Source organism: Hippoglossus stenolepis, chromosome 9 (genome assembly GCF_022539355.2).
Source record: "Hippoglossus stenolepis isolate QCI-W04-F060 chromosome 9, HSTE1.2, whole genome shotgun sequence".
Taxonomy (NCBI): Eukaryota; Metazoa; Chordata; class Actinopteri; order Pleuronectiformes; family Pleuronectidae; genus Hippoglossus; species Hippoglossus stenolepis.
In genome coordinates this window covers 9886938-9904782 of record NC_061491.1, presented here as the reverse complement: position 1 = coordinate 9904782, position 17845 = coordinate 9886938, and the positions used below count along the sequence as shown (strand labels likewise).

The following is a 17845-nucleotide window of genomic DNA, read 5'->3' as shown; positions in this document are numbered from 1 at the left end:
CGTGAGGTCACGACTTTTGATTCACACGGGGCGCGCTGAGATGATGTCACAATAGCGTCGCGGCAGCACGCAGGCTCGCCATTTTCGCAGCTCTTTGTGCGCCACCGTCTACCGAGAGTCTGCGTGCTTTTCCTCGAGCATTTCTTCCACTCGGGTTTAAATTCTGTTAGAAGATGCAGGGAAACAAAGGCCCTCAGCACAACCACGGCCCCAACCGCCCGGGAGAGCAGAGGAAACCCGGGGGGACGAACACCAATGGCCAGCAGCCGGATCCCAGCGACCATTCCAGCCCCAATGAGGCCTTCACCCTGGACATGCAGAGCTTCAGGAAGCCGGGGGAGAAGACCTTCACCCAGCGCAGCAGGCTGTTTGTGGGCAACCTCCCGACCGGGGTCACCGAGGAGGACATCGAGAAGCTCTTCAACAAGTACGGCAAGGCCAGCGAGATCTTCGTCAACAAGGACAGAGGCTTCGGCTTCATCCGGCTGGAGACCAGGATCATCGCAGAGATCGCCCGAGCCGAGCTGGACGATACCCAGTTCAGAGGCAGACCCATACGGGTGAGGTTTGCGACACACGGGGCGGCTCTGTCTGTTAAGAATCTGCCAGAGTTTGTGTCCAACGAGCTGCTGGAGGAGGCCTTCGCTGTGTTTGGTCAGATAGAGAGGGCTGTGGTCATAGTGGATGACCGAGGGAGGCCCACGGGGAAGGGGATTGTGGAGTACACCTCAAAGCCAGCTGCAAGAAAAGCTCTGGATAAGTGCAGCGATGGTGCCTATGTTCTCACAGCCTTCCCTCGCCCCATCACAGTGGAACCCATGGAGCAGCTTGATGAAGAGGAGGGACTATCAGAGAAGATTATCAACAAAAACCAGCAGTATCACAAAGAGCGTGAGCAGCCTCCCCGATTTGCCCAGCCGGGCTCCTTCGAGTTCGAGTATGCCATGCGCTGGAAGGCCCTGATGGAGATGGAGAAGCAGCAGTATGAGATGGTGGACCGCAACATGAAAGAGGCTCAGGAGAAGCTGGAGGCCGAGATGGAGGCGGCCAGACATGAGCATCAGGTGATGCTGATGAGGCAGGACCTGCTGAGGCGCCAGGAGGAGCTGCGGAGGATGGAGGAGCTCCACAGTCAGGAGGTGCAGAAGAGGAAACAGGCCGAGCTGCGGCAGGAGGAGGAACACCGGAGGAGAGAGGAGGAGATGAGGATGCGCAACGAGGAGATGATGAAGAGGCAGCAGGAGGGCTTCAGAGGCAACTTCCCAGAAAATAGGGAGCAAGACATGAGGATGCACATGGCCGGCCATGGGATGAACAGAAACTCTCTGGGTGGTAGTTCTGGTCCTGCAGGTACTCCTGGCATGCCTGCTGAGAATGCTCCATTGATGCAGGGGCAAGGAAACAACAACATGCCCGGAGGAGGTCAGGGCGGCTTCCCCAGAGGCCTCCCTGGGCCTGGAGACTTTGGACCTAATAAGCAACGCAGATTTTGAATTCTATTTTTCTTTTCCATTTTCATACTCACTCTATTTTAAAGTTCGGGTAGTGAACCTTAAAAGAACTTTGAAAACTGTTGCATGTATTTTTTTCCCCCTTTTTTATGTTTTATGTGTACTTTTGAATTATTTTTTAGTACTAAAATATCGAAACTGTCCAAATGAGCCACATGTTTTACTTTTCCCCCAAAATGTTGTATTTTTCATAGGGATAGGAAATGTTTTTGTCCTGGATATGTTGACTTTTCTGGAATAAAACCATGATTCCCTAAGATTTTTGATTTATTCAGAATTGACCTTTATAGATCTTTGTCTTTCAAAGCAGCGATGGGCCGTATATTTTACCACCTTAACAAGCTCACTCTTAGTCACTACACTGACTACACCAAGACATTTTTATCTCCGTGAGGCACATACTATGTCAACATGACCCTTCATTCAGTGCGTAATCATTGCTCCCATTTGCGTTTCTGGCAGTGATCAGAGTATGGATCACCTCCCTGGTATTGACCTGAAACCTGCTTCACAGACTCCACATGGTGCAAAGTGAATGAAAGCGAAGAATAAACTAAACAAACATCTCGTATGAAGTTGTAGTTCATACTTGGCTTTTCAACATAGCTGCTAATAATAAAGTTAACTAGTCAGTCTTATAAGTTAACAATTATGCATTGACTAATATTGAGTTTATAATTCATGTGCATAAACTAATGCTTTATTAGCTGCTGTGACTCTTCAGTGGAAAGGGTCAGTTGGCCATACAGTGATATCTCATCCACTCAGCAATCCTAGCAGGCTACAGGTTTGTTTTATATGTTATATTATTAACCGGAAGAGAACAGCTCTAATCCACCACCTGCCAAACGAGACAGTTTTTTAGTGACTCATTCACCAGGAAAGCACAGAGGGTCGATGAATGAGAATAAAGCTCATGCCCACACAATGTACAGTAACACAGAGGGTCCTCGTACCTGCATACCTGCACAGTGACAACAACCACTGCATATATCAACACAGTGTCCTAAAAATGTCAAGATTGATTATAACTAGCTAAGGGGGATGAGGTAATATAAAAGTGATCTGATTCAGACAGTCTTTTTTCTTCTTTGTTTCTGGTTTAATGAACAGGTTCTCAGCCAGAAAAAAAATCTGTTGTGTCAAATGATAAATAATCATATAGATAAAAGCCAGAGTTTCATGTGCAGCTCTGTGAATATGACGCCGTGTCCAGATTTCAGTAATAATCTGTAATGTCAGCGAATCTTCACATGAATCAGGTTCACATGTTTGAGTTTCACGATGGAACTCCCCTCATCTAGTAACCTGCTATGATGAAACCCAAATAAAAACCATGCAAAGAAACTGGTTTGATAACAAGGGCTAAGTTGATGGAAGCAGGCTGAAACATTTAGTCTTGCATAATGGGTAAACAGCTGAAACATGCATGTGCCAGGCTAGTGCAGTGAAAAGAGCTGGGTTACTTTGTGTTATTGTGCAGGACGATCAGCAGTTTTTCAACCATCGATCCATCAAACTTTATTTATGTAGCACCTTTTAAACAAATCAAATGCAATTCAGAGTGCTTTACATAACATAGTAAATCATATTATTAAATATGAATTAAAAACATTCAGATTTAGAGACTAATTCATACCAAAGCAATCCATACTAGAAAACACAACAATAAAAGCAGAATAAGATAATCAAATATTTGTAATATACATACATTTTAGTAAAATAAAATAATAACAATGGTACAAATATACATAATAAACCCTTATGAAATTATAAAACACTAGATGAAAGCCAGACTAAAAAGGTGGGTTTTTAATTTTGATTTAAATAACATTGACATGAATCACAAAATCTGTATGTAATTTATGTATAAACCTCGATACAGATATATATATAATAAAGGCAGGAATGTGTTGAAATCACAATTTGTGTGACATCATCTGCCCTTAACCCTCAACAAGAGTAAGGAAAAAAAAAAAAAAATCTACAAAATATGTAGAAACCTGAGAGAGAGCCACACGTGAGGGATCCCTCTCCCAGGATGGACAGAAGTGCAATAGATGCCACGTGTAATGGAGAACATCAGAAAGATAAGGGTATTTACAGCTTTGGGTAGAATAAACAGTTTGTAGCATAATGGAAGGTAAATGAATTGATGGATTATTGTCAGTATTGGCAGAGTATCTGAGTAGAAATATTGTATAACAAGCAGTCTTGTTGCAATCATATTCGATGGTCAGCAGCCACCATGATCAGGATCCACCATCATGATCGGATGCCACCATAGTCCACAATCATGATCCACTGCCGCCATCAGGATCCACCATCAGCTGCCACCTCGATCGTGGTCGATGGCAACACGATACAGGATCCGCCATTACGATCACGATCTCTGATTGGCGATTAATGAGACATTAATTTCTTTGATGTGATAAGGAGGGAGAAGAGGAAGGAGAAGCTGGGAAGAGAAGCTCCATGTGTTATGTGTCCCCCGACATTCTAGACCTAACTAAGAGCAGGTCCAAGACAAGCCTGGACCGGCTCTAACTATAAGCTTTATCGTAAAGGAAGGTTTTAAGCCTTCTCTTAAATGTACAGAGGGTGTCTGCCTCCCGAACTGAAAGTGGGAGATGATTCCACAGGAGAGGAGCTTGATAGCTGAAAGCTCCGACTCCTACTCGGCTTTTAGAGACTTTAGGGACGACAAGTAAGCCTGAATTCTGGGAGCGCAGTGCTGTAGTGGGGTGATATGGTACTATGAGCTCTTTAAGGTATGATGGTGCCATAATATTAAGGCCCTTGAATGTCAAGCTATCTGTTCTCAGGTAATTTGTTCCCCTCACTGTTATCTGAGAGTGCGATGATCATGGCAGAGATTTGGGGATCCCGGTATCTCCATCACAAAGAGGGTTTTTATCCTCTGAGCCAGTTTTCAGCTGATCGCTAAGATCTTCCAAGGAAACTACCCTTCACCCGGAGTCCAAAAAGTCAAGATAACCAGCTTGCTCCACCATCCAGCCAGCACAATAAATAATGGCTGTCAACGTCATAAAGAGGGGAAAGTGGGAGCTATCTGGAGTTGACTTCGGTAACAGTTTACACAGATCCTTTTTAAACACTCTGTACCTTGGAGGACAGACGGTAAGATATTTTTCCACAGCTCTGTCTGTGAAAGGTGTGACTTTTTTCTATTAATCGTAAATCTAAGGCTGTCAAACGTGATGATTTGATAGATTTAAGGTGCACAATTTAAGGTGCTCAAGTACAATTGAATAATATTTAAAAGCTTGCACGCATAAATAAATAATATTCATGTAGAACTAAATACATTTGAACTCGTAAGATAGTAATTTCAGCGTTTGTAATTTAAACCAGTATAGGTAAAGATTTTTTTTTCCCTGCCAGGAAATCTTTGGATAAATTAGCATAATATATACAATATTACAACTTGTTTCCTTTGCAATTTACCACAGAAAAGATTACACCCAAATTCATCCCTTATGCACTTTGACAAGAGACACTGATAAGCAGTTGAATGTACATTTGATTTATCACATTTCTGTCCAATGAGTACAAATACAAAAATTATGACATAAATACATAATTATAATAATGATGATGATGATTATTATTATTATTGTTATTATTATTATTGTTATTATTCATGTAATGCTGCAACTGGTCTGATTCTACCATGTATTTACAAAATTTCTATACAAATGAATATAGTGCAGTTGAAATATTAAGTGTGTCCAGTAATAAAAATAGTAAAACTGTAATTCTTCCTTTCATTTACTGAACAAAAGTATAGAAAAAGTCTCATATCATGATTTCAGTGCTGCACATGCACTGTTAGGGTAGCTGTCAGTAAATTGATGGGGAAAAAAATAGATAAATATTGGTGGTGATAAACCACATGATTTTATCTTTTAATCTGAGTGGCGTGCACTGCAGAGTCTCATAGTCTTTTGTGGTTTTGGCCAAGTTACAAAATTCTGACTTATCAAGAGCAAAGAACAACAACATACGATATCTGGCTCATTGTCTTATTTTACCATCTCTATTTATCATAAAAAACCTTCGCCCTGATATCTCTGATGCTCTGACAATAACATGGTACGACCGTGGAGCCTTCGTTGTGAGCTTTATCTCGACTCTGTCCTTGACATGCGATAAGATAATTCACTATAAAACATAAATGGGGTAGGAAGTGATTGGTCATGGTGTTGTGGCACCATGACAACCTGCGACTATCATCAGTCTTTTAATGGATTTGATGGATGACGTTTGAATAAAAAACAAAATATCAGAAAGAAAGGTTTCAGGGACACCGGAGATCGGATGGACTGCACCCATCAGTGTCACTTAGATTATGGTCTAAAGGTCATGTTCAGGCTTACTGTGGTGGGGTGTACTGTACTTTGCCTGTTTGCGGTATAAACTGCAAAACAACAATAAAAAAAAAACATATATGCAACTGATTTGGAGAAACCAATGCCTTTTAATAGAAACTGATTTACAGAAACAGTAATGGCGACAATCTGATACATTTTTCAGCTGAAGGTGAGACACTCCTATGTCAAGAACCAGGTGTGGTTGGTGTTTTGGATTCTCCCGTAGTTTCTTCCTTATGCTTTGGCTCTCCCCAGCAACCCTATCAAAATCCCTCCCATGTTAATTATCGACAGTGATATTGATCATCCATTGCTGTGATTGGGCAGCCGCCTCATCAGACCAGATAAGAAAGCTGAGACGTCACAGGAGTGGTGACATAGGGCTTGTCCCCAACCCTAACACAGGTGATAGGAGAGAGAGGACACCACAGAGCACTTCGGTCTTACTTTGTCTAATGTATCATCCAACAGACCAACACTGATTAATATACACTCCTCTTTACTGTACCCGAGGACCCTGACAGGAATCATGGTCCACGTAACGAGCCTGGTCGTTTTTCTGACTTGTATGGTAAGTTGATCTGGTAATTTTTCTCTGTTAGTCAGTCGATACCTGATAATTGAGTTTCATAAGGTGCACCGTAATATAGATACTAGGTTAAGGTAAAAGTAAAAGAATATATGTGATTTCTTTTGTAATTTAAATTCTTTATAGATTTAATCAATTGCACATTTAAGAAAAAATTCTTGATAAAAATATTTGTAATCACAAAAGACGTCATTACATTATTTTTTTTTATTTTGAGAGTAAAGGACCATAAATGTCAAAGCAAAAACAGTGTTTCACTGCTTTCTTACACTTAAGCATCCAAAGTTAGTGAAGTTTTCACACAGGCAACAAAGATAAAGTGCCGTCTGAGTTCACTGTTATTGAAGATGGTAAATGCCGAATTAAAAAAACAACCAGTGGAAATATATTGTATATTACAGTGTGTGCTGCCGTTCTCTTGATCTCTTTAAACCGTGTTTATTAAGGCATTTTAAATCTTCCGTAAACTAAAAGTTCAACTGAAATAGTTCAAATTATATTTGAAGTGATGTCAACTTTAATTTCTGAAGCCACACTCTTAAACATGTCAGTGACCAGATTTAAATAGTTTATATATGAGCACAGAGAGAAGGAGGGAATCAAACAGGTAAAGAGCTGAAACTGAGTGAAACTGGGCACAATTCAAATAGCACCCGCTGACGTCAGGTGTTTACAGCAGCTCCACAACTCTTTTCAACTATGTCCTCGATTCACCACACTGACCATATGTGGTCAGGATACACACAATAGAAGTGTGTGTGTGTGTTTAAAGTTTAAGTTTTATTTATGCAGTTGAGTGCATTTGAACAATTGCCAACCATGGTGCTTTTACATAAAAGTTTGACATAAAGCACATACTATTTTACATAAATATCTATGGGCAGACAAAGCCTGTAATATAATTGTCCATTTTAGACATTAATTGTAACTATGGGCTAAAGTTCGTAAACTTGTGAAACATCAATATTTAACACTTTTACTGACTTATCATTTATTTTGTTGTTCAGTTATTTGTAATAAGTTCTGGATATTGTAATCAACCTTGAACAACTTTTCCATTTTGCCAATTCTGTTATCTTGCCAGCCGACATTAAGTAGCTGACAAAGCAGGACACAGTGCAGCTCTAAAGTCATTAGGATACATGTCTTTAGAAATAACACTACTGGTGAACTTCATAAACCTTTACTGCAGCTTTTTAAATCATCCATTTTTACCTGTGAATTGATCTAAATGATGCAGATAAATGCAAGGTAGGGCCAAAGATCTAAAATACAGGCCTAAATGACATCAATATTGAAGTTTTGAGTAGAAACTGCATTTAAGATTTCCCTTCTTTTTTCCAGTTAACTAAAGTATATGTGAAACCTGTCCTCCACACAGGTTCTGTCCGAGGCCCAGCATGAGCCTGGCTACTGTGCTTTCTATGAGGAGTGTGGAACTAACCCACTGATAGATAAGCCCCTTATTCCTGCTATTGTCCCCTGTCTAAACTACAGCAGAGCCCGACTTGTCACAGGAAGTCACTACACTCAACTCAAAAAGGTGTGTATGTGCCAATAACAGTTTGAAGAACATAGGAATGAATAAAGTATTGTAGTGTCAGACCATCCCCACAAAATGTGTTGTGTTAAAATAGCACTTGTTATGACCCTAGGTGTGTCCCATCTTGGACCGTGGCAAGAAGAACACTTACGCCTGCTGCTCAACTCAACAGTTGACATCCCTTGATAAGAGCCTGGCCCTGTCCAAGGCCGTGCTGAACCGTTGTCCCTCCTGCGCTGAGAACTTTGCCCACCTGCACTGCATCAACACCTGCAGCCCCAACCAGAGCCAGACAGTGAAAATCACAAAGGTCATGAACCTCACTGATGATTCAAACGTGACGAGGGAGGTCGTGGTGGGTTACCAGGCGTTCCTCAGCGACACCTTTGCAGACGGGTCATTCCAGTCCTGCAAAAATGTCAGGATACCTGCCACAGGGGGTTTCGCCATCAGCACCATGTGTGGACGATACGGCGCCAAGCTGTGTACCGCTCAGCGCTGGTATGACTTCCAGGGAGACTCCAGCAACGGCCTGGCTCCACTGGACATCAACTTCAGGCTGATAAAGGAGGGATACACTGAGGGACTACCAGAGGGTGTGATTCCCTACAACGGACGTGCACTGAAGTGTAACGAGACCACACCTTCAGGAGGCCAAGTCTGCTCCTGCCTAGACTGCCAAGAGTCGTGCCCGAGTATACCTCCTCCACCGCTGCCCCCGGGTCCCTTCAGACTCTTGGGGACAGACGGCTTCCTTGTGATCTCCATCATCTTGCTCTGTCTCCTGATATTTGCCTTCCTATTGTACCTCTTTGTCTCTTACTGGGTGATGTCTAAGAAGAGAGACGATGAAAAGAAAGGAAAGAGGAAGGCGAACGGCAAAGACCAGAACAGTAATGAGGTGACTCAGCGACTCATTGACCCGTCGGAGGTGACGTGCGCTGACAGGAACAGCCTGGCAGCTCAAGCTTTCCTGAGCTCATGGTTTCGGCACTGGGGAATCCTCATGGCCACTTATCCTCTCACAGTAAGTCTTTTCAAGCACATGACGGCAGGTACAGATCACTGAGGTAAAAGTCACTGTGTGTACCTCTGCCAAAGCAAAACAGTCCCCTTATGAAACCGCTCTAAATTACACACACTTGTGAATATCAGTCCCCTAAATATGTCAGATTTTTTTCATCAAGATCCATGAATTACTCTCTGAAATGTCCTATCTTGCAATGCTACGGAAATTTCAAAATAAAATTCCTGGATTTGCTCCCTGATACAAATTCTTACAAAAATGTGTTTTCCCGACCCATGCCACATGCTTTCACCAAGTTTCATGGTCATTCGTCCAGTGGTTTTTGGGGTTATCCTGCTAACTAACAGACAAACAAACACATAACCTCATTGGCGGAGCTAAAAATGGACAGAAAGCACATTTTCACATGACCGTCAAACTTTTCCACAAACCATCACAACACTTTGTAGTCACAGTGGCTTCCAACCAAACAAATGTCAGCCTGATGAAAAAGATTTGACTCTGTTGCTAATATTGAAACTTCATTCAAGGTGCTCCTGCTGTCGGCTGCGGTCGTGGCTGTTTTCGCTGCCGGCCTCAAATCCATCGAGCTCACCACTGACCCAGTGGAGCTGTGGTCCGCTCCCGACAGCCGGGCCCGCCAGGAGAAAAAGTTCCACGACACATACTTTGACCCCTTCTTCAGGACCAACCAGCTGATCTTGACAGCGCCAAACAGAAAGGGCTACATTTATGATTCCTTGCTGTTTGGACCACAGAACTTTAGTGGGATCATATCTAAGGATCTCATCATCCAGCTGCTGGAGCTCCAGACACAAATACAGGTATGAAACAAGAATGTCACTCAGTAGAGTGCATACCTCTGCCAAGGCCCAACATTCCCCTTGAATTTAATCAAGCTGCACCAAATTTGACAAACACATAGATATCAGTTTCCTAAATGTGCTCTAGATGATTTTTTAAATCAACATCCATGAATAATACCTTGGGGCAAAAAGGGAAATAGTTGAAAAACGCATTATCTCACAATGTTCTGTGTCAGTGCCTGATCCAGATCAGATTGTTTGTCAGACAGAGGTGAAAACATAACCTCCTCCAGCCGTGTTTGGAAAACCTCATCATATTATTTTGACGCCATGATGCCTCTTGTTTTTCAGAACATTGAGTTCTGGTCAGAGGATCTGAACCGCACAGCAAGTCTGAAGGATGTGTGTTTCGCGCCTCTGAACCCAAACAACGTCTCCCTGACGGACTGTGCAACCAACAGTTTGCCACAGTACTTCCAGAACAGCCTGGACAACATTAACGCTAAGGTGAACATGACAGAGCTGGGGGTGACCAAAGAGGTGGACTGGAGAGACCACTTGATCTACTGCCTCAAGTAAGGATTCAGCAAATACGATTTCAATCCAAACTTGAAAACATTGGCGACTGATTTGCAGCTTCACAGTGACTCAAACGCAACTTTCCTTCCCCCTGTCTCTTCTCAAGCTCTCCTCTGTCCTTCAAAGACATCACTGATTTGGGGATGAGCTGCATGGCTGACTACGGCGCTCCAGTCTTCTCCTTTCTAGCAGTGGGAGGCTATACGAGTTAGTGACTTTCAGCATTATCCTTTACACACAAACTCACTAGACTGCACTTCCAACTCGCTCCTTCAATGCTAATCGTCTCGCTTTTCCCCAGATGACGACTTCACCAATGCCGAGGCTTTAATCCTGACCTTCTCCCTCAACAACTACGCTCGCACCAACACCAAGTTTAAAGTGGCCATGCAGTGGGAAACAGAGTTTCTTAAAATTGTCCAAAAGTACCAGAAAAACCCTGCCAACAACTTCACCTTTGCATACATGGCAGAGGTACGGTAAACTCACAAATCACATCATGCATATTTCACATTATCAAGAATGGTCATTTTCCCAAGTGACCTAAACCCTTTTCAGAACTGTTTTTTGCATCTGTCCTGAGATATAAGATCTCAAGTGGACAGTTTGTCTGTTTACACCTGGGATTCAAATGCATCCTGAATGTGTCTCCCACTTCAGATCGGATCACTCAGGACGGATGTTAAAGGTCCAGTGTGTAAGATTTAGGTGAAAGGGATCTAAATTCTACACACTGAACCTTTAATTCCAGATCTGAGCAGTGTTTAAAACCATGACCATGTAACCTTAGCCTGACCAGGGACCTTTGTTGCTTGTGACTTCTTGAAATCCCTCCACCTATTTCGTCATCTCATATTTAGTAGAATCAAAAATGCAAAAAAAAGCAATAATCAGTGCCATGCTGATAAAGACCTGCTGTTACAGCTTGTCCAAGGGTTGGATGGAATCCTTACCTCTTTTTCACCTCACTATCTTAACTCTTAAGCTCCTAATCTTTGAGTTATCTCTGGTATCACTCCCCACCTGAAACCCTCTTCTCTTTCCATAGAGGTCCCTGGAGGACGAGATAAATCGGACCACGTCAGAGGACATCCCCATCTTTATGATTAGCTATGCTGTCATCTTTCTTTACATTTCTGTTGCTCTGGGAGAGTACACTTCATGGAAACGCATACTGGTAAGACTTCACAGATAGTACTGTCCGCATTACATTTTCAATGTACTCAAATGGTCAATATACCAATTTGGGCCTAATATCTCAACAACTACTGGATTCATTATCAGAAATCTTTATACAGACTTTCATGGTCAACAGATAATGAATCATAATGGCTTTCATTTTTCTCTGCTCATAACTTTAGCCCCACCGCAGGTTGAACATTTTCTTCTCATTATATTTAAATTTGAGTATATTCAATATTTTATTTGTGATCCAACACCTGCAAAACGAATGGCCTTTTTAGCATCCTCAGCTGTACTTTGTGTCAGGGGCTACGTAGCAAGTGTTAATTTAATTTGTATGTGTGTATGTATGCATGTTTATGTATGTATATGTACGTATATATATGTACGTTTTTATATATGTGCGTGTGTGTGTCTGTGTGTGTTATTTATGCAGATGTTTGGATATGTATGTTTTTTTCTGTGGGTATGTATATGTATATATGTGTATGTATGTATATATATATAAAGGGGTGTATGTATATTATGTTCTTCCATGCATTACATTTTGACATTATGGTAAAAAATAATAAAAAAAGAAAAAAAAACCATACTAAAATAAGCAGTGCAGCAATATGTTGCAGTTACGATGTTGCTACACAACTTTGTTTGTTTTACACTAAAAACAGACGTCTGCAACATGTGCCTGGGATACGATATCCCTCCACCAAGAAAGTAACATTTATGAAACAGTACTTATCATACATGTGATAAGGAGAAACTGCAGTGTGGCTATGTCAGCTGTAAAGTGCTTTAACTTCTCAGTGGAGCACATAGTTTATTGGCCACAAAGCTATACAATAAAGAAAGCATGATTATAGCAAAGATATGGGAAGCACATGGTTCAGAGAGTTGAATGCACATCTGGATTCTTATCGCTCTGTCCTCAAGGTGGACTCCAAGTTCCTGGTGGGTCTGGGTGGGATCCTGGTGGTCGGCTGCTCTGTCCTGACTTCCATGGGCTTCTACTCCTGGATCGGCATCCCCTCTTCGCTGGTCATTCTGCAGGTTGTGCCCTTCCTGGTGCTCGCTGTAGGAGCTGACAACATCTTCATCTTTGTTCTGGAGTACCAGGTACATACCGTGCACCATAGGTGTTGGATATAGATGATTTTAAGAAATACAAATTTCAAGTAATGTGATACATGCATCCTTGCAGAGAGATGCACGAAGACCTGAAGAAAAAAGAGAGGAGCAGATTGGACGTGTCCTTGGAAACGTCGCTCCCAGCATGCTCCTGTGCAGTCTGTCTGAGTCTATCTGCTTCTTTCTAGGTAGGAACAACCGATAACAGTGACATATGAAAAGGTGTCACTGAAGTACATCATACTGCGTTTCCATACAATGTGTTAACCTGTGATCATGTCTCGGATACCCAAGGGGCCCTCTCCACCATGCCAGCAGTCAAGACCTTCGCTCTGTACGCTGCTCTGGCTGTGCTCATGGACTTCATCCTGCAGATGACGGCCTTTGTGGCGCTGCTGTCCCTGGATGCCCGGCGCCAAGACAACAACCGCTGTGAACTGCTCTGCTGTGTCACAGTGTCAACGCAGCGTCCCAACAAGCCAAATGAGGGCTTTCTGCTGCCCTTAATGAGGAAATACTACGCCCCCGTCCTACTGAGCCGCTACAGCAGGATCTTAGTGGTAAAGCTAACACTTCAGCCATGAACATTTCACAGATTCTCAAGCTGTGGCCTCTGATGTGACTAAAATATTTAAAAAAAAAAAAAAGTTAAAAGGTTCATATTTTCTTGTGTTCTGCAGATGTTGGTTTTCATCTTCATGCTCTGTGGATCTGTATTCCTCATGTTTAATGTCACAGTTGGTCTGGATCAGGAGCTGGCTATGCCCAAGGTCCGTACACACTTTTACATAAACATAAATGAATGCTCGCACAGTCTTGTGTTAATGTAACCTTACAAACATTCTGTTTTTTGTGCAGGGCTCTTATATGTTGGACTATTTCCAGTTCTTGTACAAATACTTTGAAGTTGGAGTTCCTGTTTACTTTGTCACAAAAAGGGGCTTCAACTTCACCACTGTGGAGGGCATGAATAGCGTCTGCTCCAGCGCGGGTTGTGATGAATTCTCACTAACCCAGAAGATCCAGTACGCCACCAATGACCCTGATCTGTGAGTTTTTCATAACCTCAACACAAGGAAACAGGCTTGTAGAAACGGTTGCTTCCTAACTCAGCAACAATCAGTTGGGTCAAATTAATGAAGAGTGCCTTTATCCTTTATATCATCATCATCATTTTTTACCCACACATCCTTGAACCAAGGTTCAAGGCTGACCTGTACCTGATATCGATATAACCCCTGTCTCTCCTATACTATCCAATCAGAGCAGTTAATGATAAACTGAGTTATATGAACACCACTGAGCAGATAAAAGCTGCCTCTTACACGTCCAGCCATGCAGAGAGCAAACACTCAACGTATTCCCTATAATCACTGTACTTAATGAGTATGTGGAACTTCCAGTTGTATTTTGCCAGTTTCCAGTCTTTACGCTAAGCTAACTAGCTGCTGACTGTAGCTTCACAAATATAATACAGACAAGAGGCGTCATCTCTTCTAATTTATAGCGATAAGTGTATTTCAAACTATACATATAAAGCATCAAATTAAATTATATATCTGAGACCTGATTTAAATATTTACATCTCAGTATTGTAACAGATTTACACATTGTTATATTTGGTCTATTCGTGGCATTGGTAGCTATAACAAAAATATAATATATAGTCTTATCCTTTATCATGGACCTTTGCTGTCTTTTGACGATGTGATGTGTAGATCCTACTTGGCTATTCCTGCTAACTCTTGGGTGGATGACTTCATTGACTGGCTGAACCCTGGATCAAAATGTTGTCGTATGTACACCACCGGTCAAAATACTGGAAGCTTCTGTCCTGCAACTGAAAGTGAGAACCACAGCTGAGAAAACAGCCAATCTTTACTGAGAATTTCCTTGTATGACTCCACCTGTACTTTATTACCACTCTTACTCTCACCCCATGTCTCCATAGCTGATAACCGCTGTAGACGTAGATGTATGCCTATTCCTCTGAATGGCGTCCTCAGGCCAAGTGTAGAAAAATTCAACCGTTTCCTCCCTGACTTCCTGGGTAACAGGCCTGACCTGCAGTGCCCCAAAGGGTGCGTATCATAGTTGCACACATGTACACAAAAACATCACAACATGGAAACAACATTCTCACCGCTTATTTTTTTTAACTTTTCATAGTGGTCTTGGGGCCTACGACAAGGCCGTGGTGAGAGATGCGAGCGGAGAAATTATAGGTAAGTCATCGCCAAGCAGTCAAAGATGTTACGCTGTAAATAGAAATCCAAATAATGAGTGATCCTTTTCTTTTCCTGCTGTGTTCCCAGCCTCTCGGTTCATGGCTTACCACACACCTTTAACAAACTCTCAGGAGTTCACTGCTGCGCTGCTGAAGTCCAGAGAGCTGGCCTACAATATCACCATGGGCATGAGGAAAGTCAATGGCACCTCACCTGACTTTGAAGTATTTCCCTACACGTATGTACTTTCAGTTCCCAAACTCCTATATAACACCTTCTATCTACAGCACTGTGGACAGACACTTCCTTGTCATTATTTTATACAGCTTTAAATCCAAGCGGTCTGTATTTTCTGACCATTGTTTCGCTTCTCTCTGTCTTCAAGGGTAACGAATGTGTTTTACGAGCAGTACCTGACTATCGTGCCAGAGGGACTCTTCAACATCTCGCTGTGTCTGCTGCCGACCTTCGTGGTGTGCTGCCTGCTTCTGGGCCTGGACCTGCGCTCCGGCCTGCTCAACCTGGCCACCATAATCATGATCGTCGTGGACACTGTGGGCGTCATGACACTGTGGAGCATCGACTACAACGCAGTGGCCCTTATCAATCTGGTCACGGTAAGAACATGTCTGTGCTGGGGCTTAAAGGGGCACTCCATCCACTTTACAAAGCTCATTCTACTTGTCATGAGGAGTGCTGCTCAGCCTGTGAAGACAGTTGTAGTGTCATCTGTAGTTTGAGCTTATATTGAATCCTCCATTGTGCGCGTACATATATAAATGTATTTAGAATCTATATCCTCACCATTACAGTTTCATTGTGATTTCTTTTATTATTTTTTTTAAAACTGTATGTGTAAAATTGTAGTCAAACCTTTCAGTGATAATTCCTTTTTATAAAAATACAATTATGACATGAAAACATTAACAGAAACATTGTTTCCAGGAAGTTAAGTTCTGAATGTACATACAGATTTACATATACATTCTTCGTGTTGTTGCAGGCGGTGGGCATCTCTGTGGAGTTTGTGTCACATATGACAAGATCCTTTGCGCTCAGCACCAAGCCCTCACATGTGGAAAGAGCAATGGAGGCTACAGCCAATATGGGCAGTGCGGTAAGTGAACGACAGTATAAGGCAGAATCACTCACTAATTTAAAGCACAAATGTCAAGGAAACTAGAAGAGCACAGATATACTTTTTCCAAGGCTAAACAATATTATTTCTTATAGTTAGAAAATGGTAACGGCCCGATAACGGAAGTGATTTATTTGTCATAAAACATATTTAAAAAATTACTGAATCTGCCCCCTAATCTCCACATGAGATGGGTTCTTCCAAGGCCTAAGCATCATCCCTCCGCCACGTTTGGAGGCAATCGCTCTGGGGATTTTTGCGTAATCTTGCTAATAAATAAACTAACTAATAAACAAACAATCAGACCTGGGGGAAAGCATAACCTCCTTGGCAGAGCTAATAAAGGTTCACTTTTAGTGCCACACACAGTTAATTGTATGAGCATCCATGGTCAGCTGCTGCTGTTTGAGTTAAACATGGATATTTTGTACCCTGAAGGTAGTTGCTGGTGTTGCTATGACCAACCTGCCGGGCATCCTTGTGCTGGCGTTTGCCAAAGCACAGCTCATCCAGATCTTCTTCTTCCGGTTAAACCTGATCATCACACTTCTGGGGCTGGCTCATGGACTCATCTTCCTCCCTGTGCTGCTTAGCTACTTTGGTATGCACTTTATTTTCAGCACTTTTCTTCTATGCACCTGTGAAAATCAATTAAACTGGGAGCGAGGACTAAAATCTGTCTGTTTTCTGTTCTCAGGTCCTGATGTGAACAAGGCAGTGCTGCTGCAGCTGCAACAGGAGAAAGCAAAGGTCAGCCAGGAGCTGGAGACGGGGAGCCACATGAGACATGTCTATGATAACCTGAGCTATGAAGACATTGAGATAAAACCGGAGCCAGACTCAAATGCTGTCACAGCTGCAAGCGGACCTTCAACCATTATAGAAAAAGAGGAGAGAAGTGACCGTTTCTGAGCGCTGGCAACAAAAACAGTTTCTATCAGCCCTGATGAGTAAATACCTCCATAACAAGCTGCAAAAGGATAGACACAGGAATGGACAGAGATAGTAAAATAAGTCATTAACTTAACTATGTACCTCAATCAGAAATGGACCAGGGGACTGTCAACAACATACAGTTGTGCAATATTTCTGAGCAATGCAAGATCGGACTGCTGCAATAAGCATCGACCCTCCTGTCTCATCGAAAGAGAAACTATGAGTCTCTCTTTACAGGCACTGCAGTTGGGCAGGATTTGTTTTTCAGTTGTGGAAATGTGCGACAGGACAGGAGGTCGACTAATGTTCTTGAATGAGTAATGTTTTATTTTTTTATTGAGTAATTATTTTGTATTTGAAGACTACACATTAGTACTGTTTCGAGTGATTCACTTACACCCCAGCATTTCATGATAGTTTATTCAATTGCAGTATGTTGCTATTGCTGTAAAATGTGCAATCAGTGAGAAAATGTTGAATATTTTTATTGGTTAAGTAAATATCCTTATTAAAAACATGTTTTCCATAATCACTGCTTATAAATTACAGATAGGAAATACCCGTCTCATAGATTGTCTGTGAGGACTCTTAATACTCTTTAAAATGTTGTATTTTATTACATTAGGAAATATACAAATGTTTCCTTTAAGTATACAAATATTAAAGAACTAGTTTGGGATCAAAACTTTACTTTTTCTAATGCAATAATAAAAACTAATCAAAGAAAGAATTCCATATCATTGTGAGTCTCAGGAAGTGGAAATTAAATGGTTTCACTTATCACTAA

General features: G+C 42.0%; 2 protein-coding genes across 2 annotated transcripts; both read left to right on the top strand.

Moving 5' to 3' along the window:
• Positions 1-38: 38 nt before the first annotated feature.
• nono (non-POU domain containing, octamer-binding) lies at positions 39-1768 on the top strand. The gene has a single exon (XM_035165217.1). The coding sequence runs from the start codon at positions 174-176 to the stop codon at positions 1491-1493; it is 1320 nt and encodes a 439-aa protein (XP_035021108.1). The 5' UTR covers positions 39-173; the 3' UTR covers positions 1494-1768.
• Positions 1769-6434: 4666 nt separating this feature from the next.
• npc1l1 (NPC1-like 1) lies at positions 6435-17567 on the top strand. Its single transcript, XM_035166137.2, has 21 exons — positions 6435-6476; positions 7876-8037; positions 8150-9064; positions 9595-9888; positions 10222-10445; positions 10556-10656; positions 10751-10923; positions 11498-11626; positions 12562-12744; positions 12830-12944; positions 13051-13316; positions 13437-13526; positions 13615-13805; positions 14475-14602; positions 14708-14837; positions 14926-14981; positions 15072-15222; positions 15370-15601; positions 15988-16101; positions 16561-16723; positions 16820-17567. Exons 1-21 carry the CDS (start codon positions 6435-6437, stop codon positions 17032-17034), a joined length of 4074 nt encoding a protein of 1357 aa, XP_035022028.2. The 3' UTR covers positions 17035-17567.
• The last annotated feature ends 278 nt before the right edge of the window (positions 17568-17845 follow it).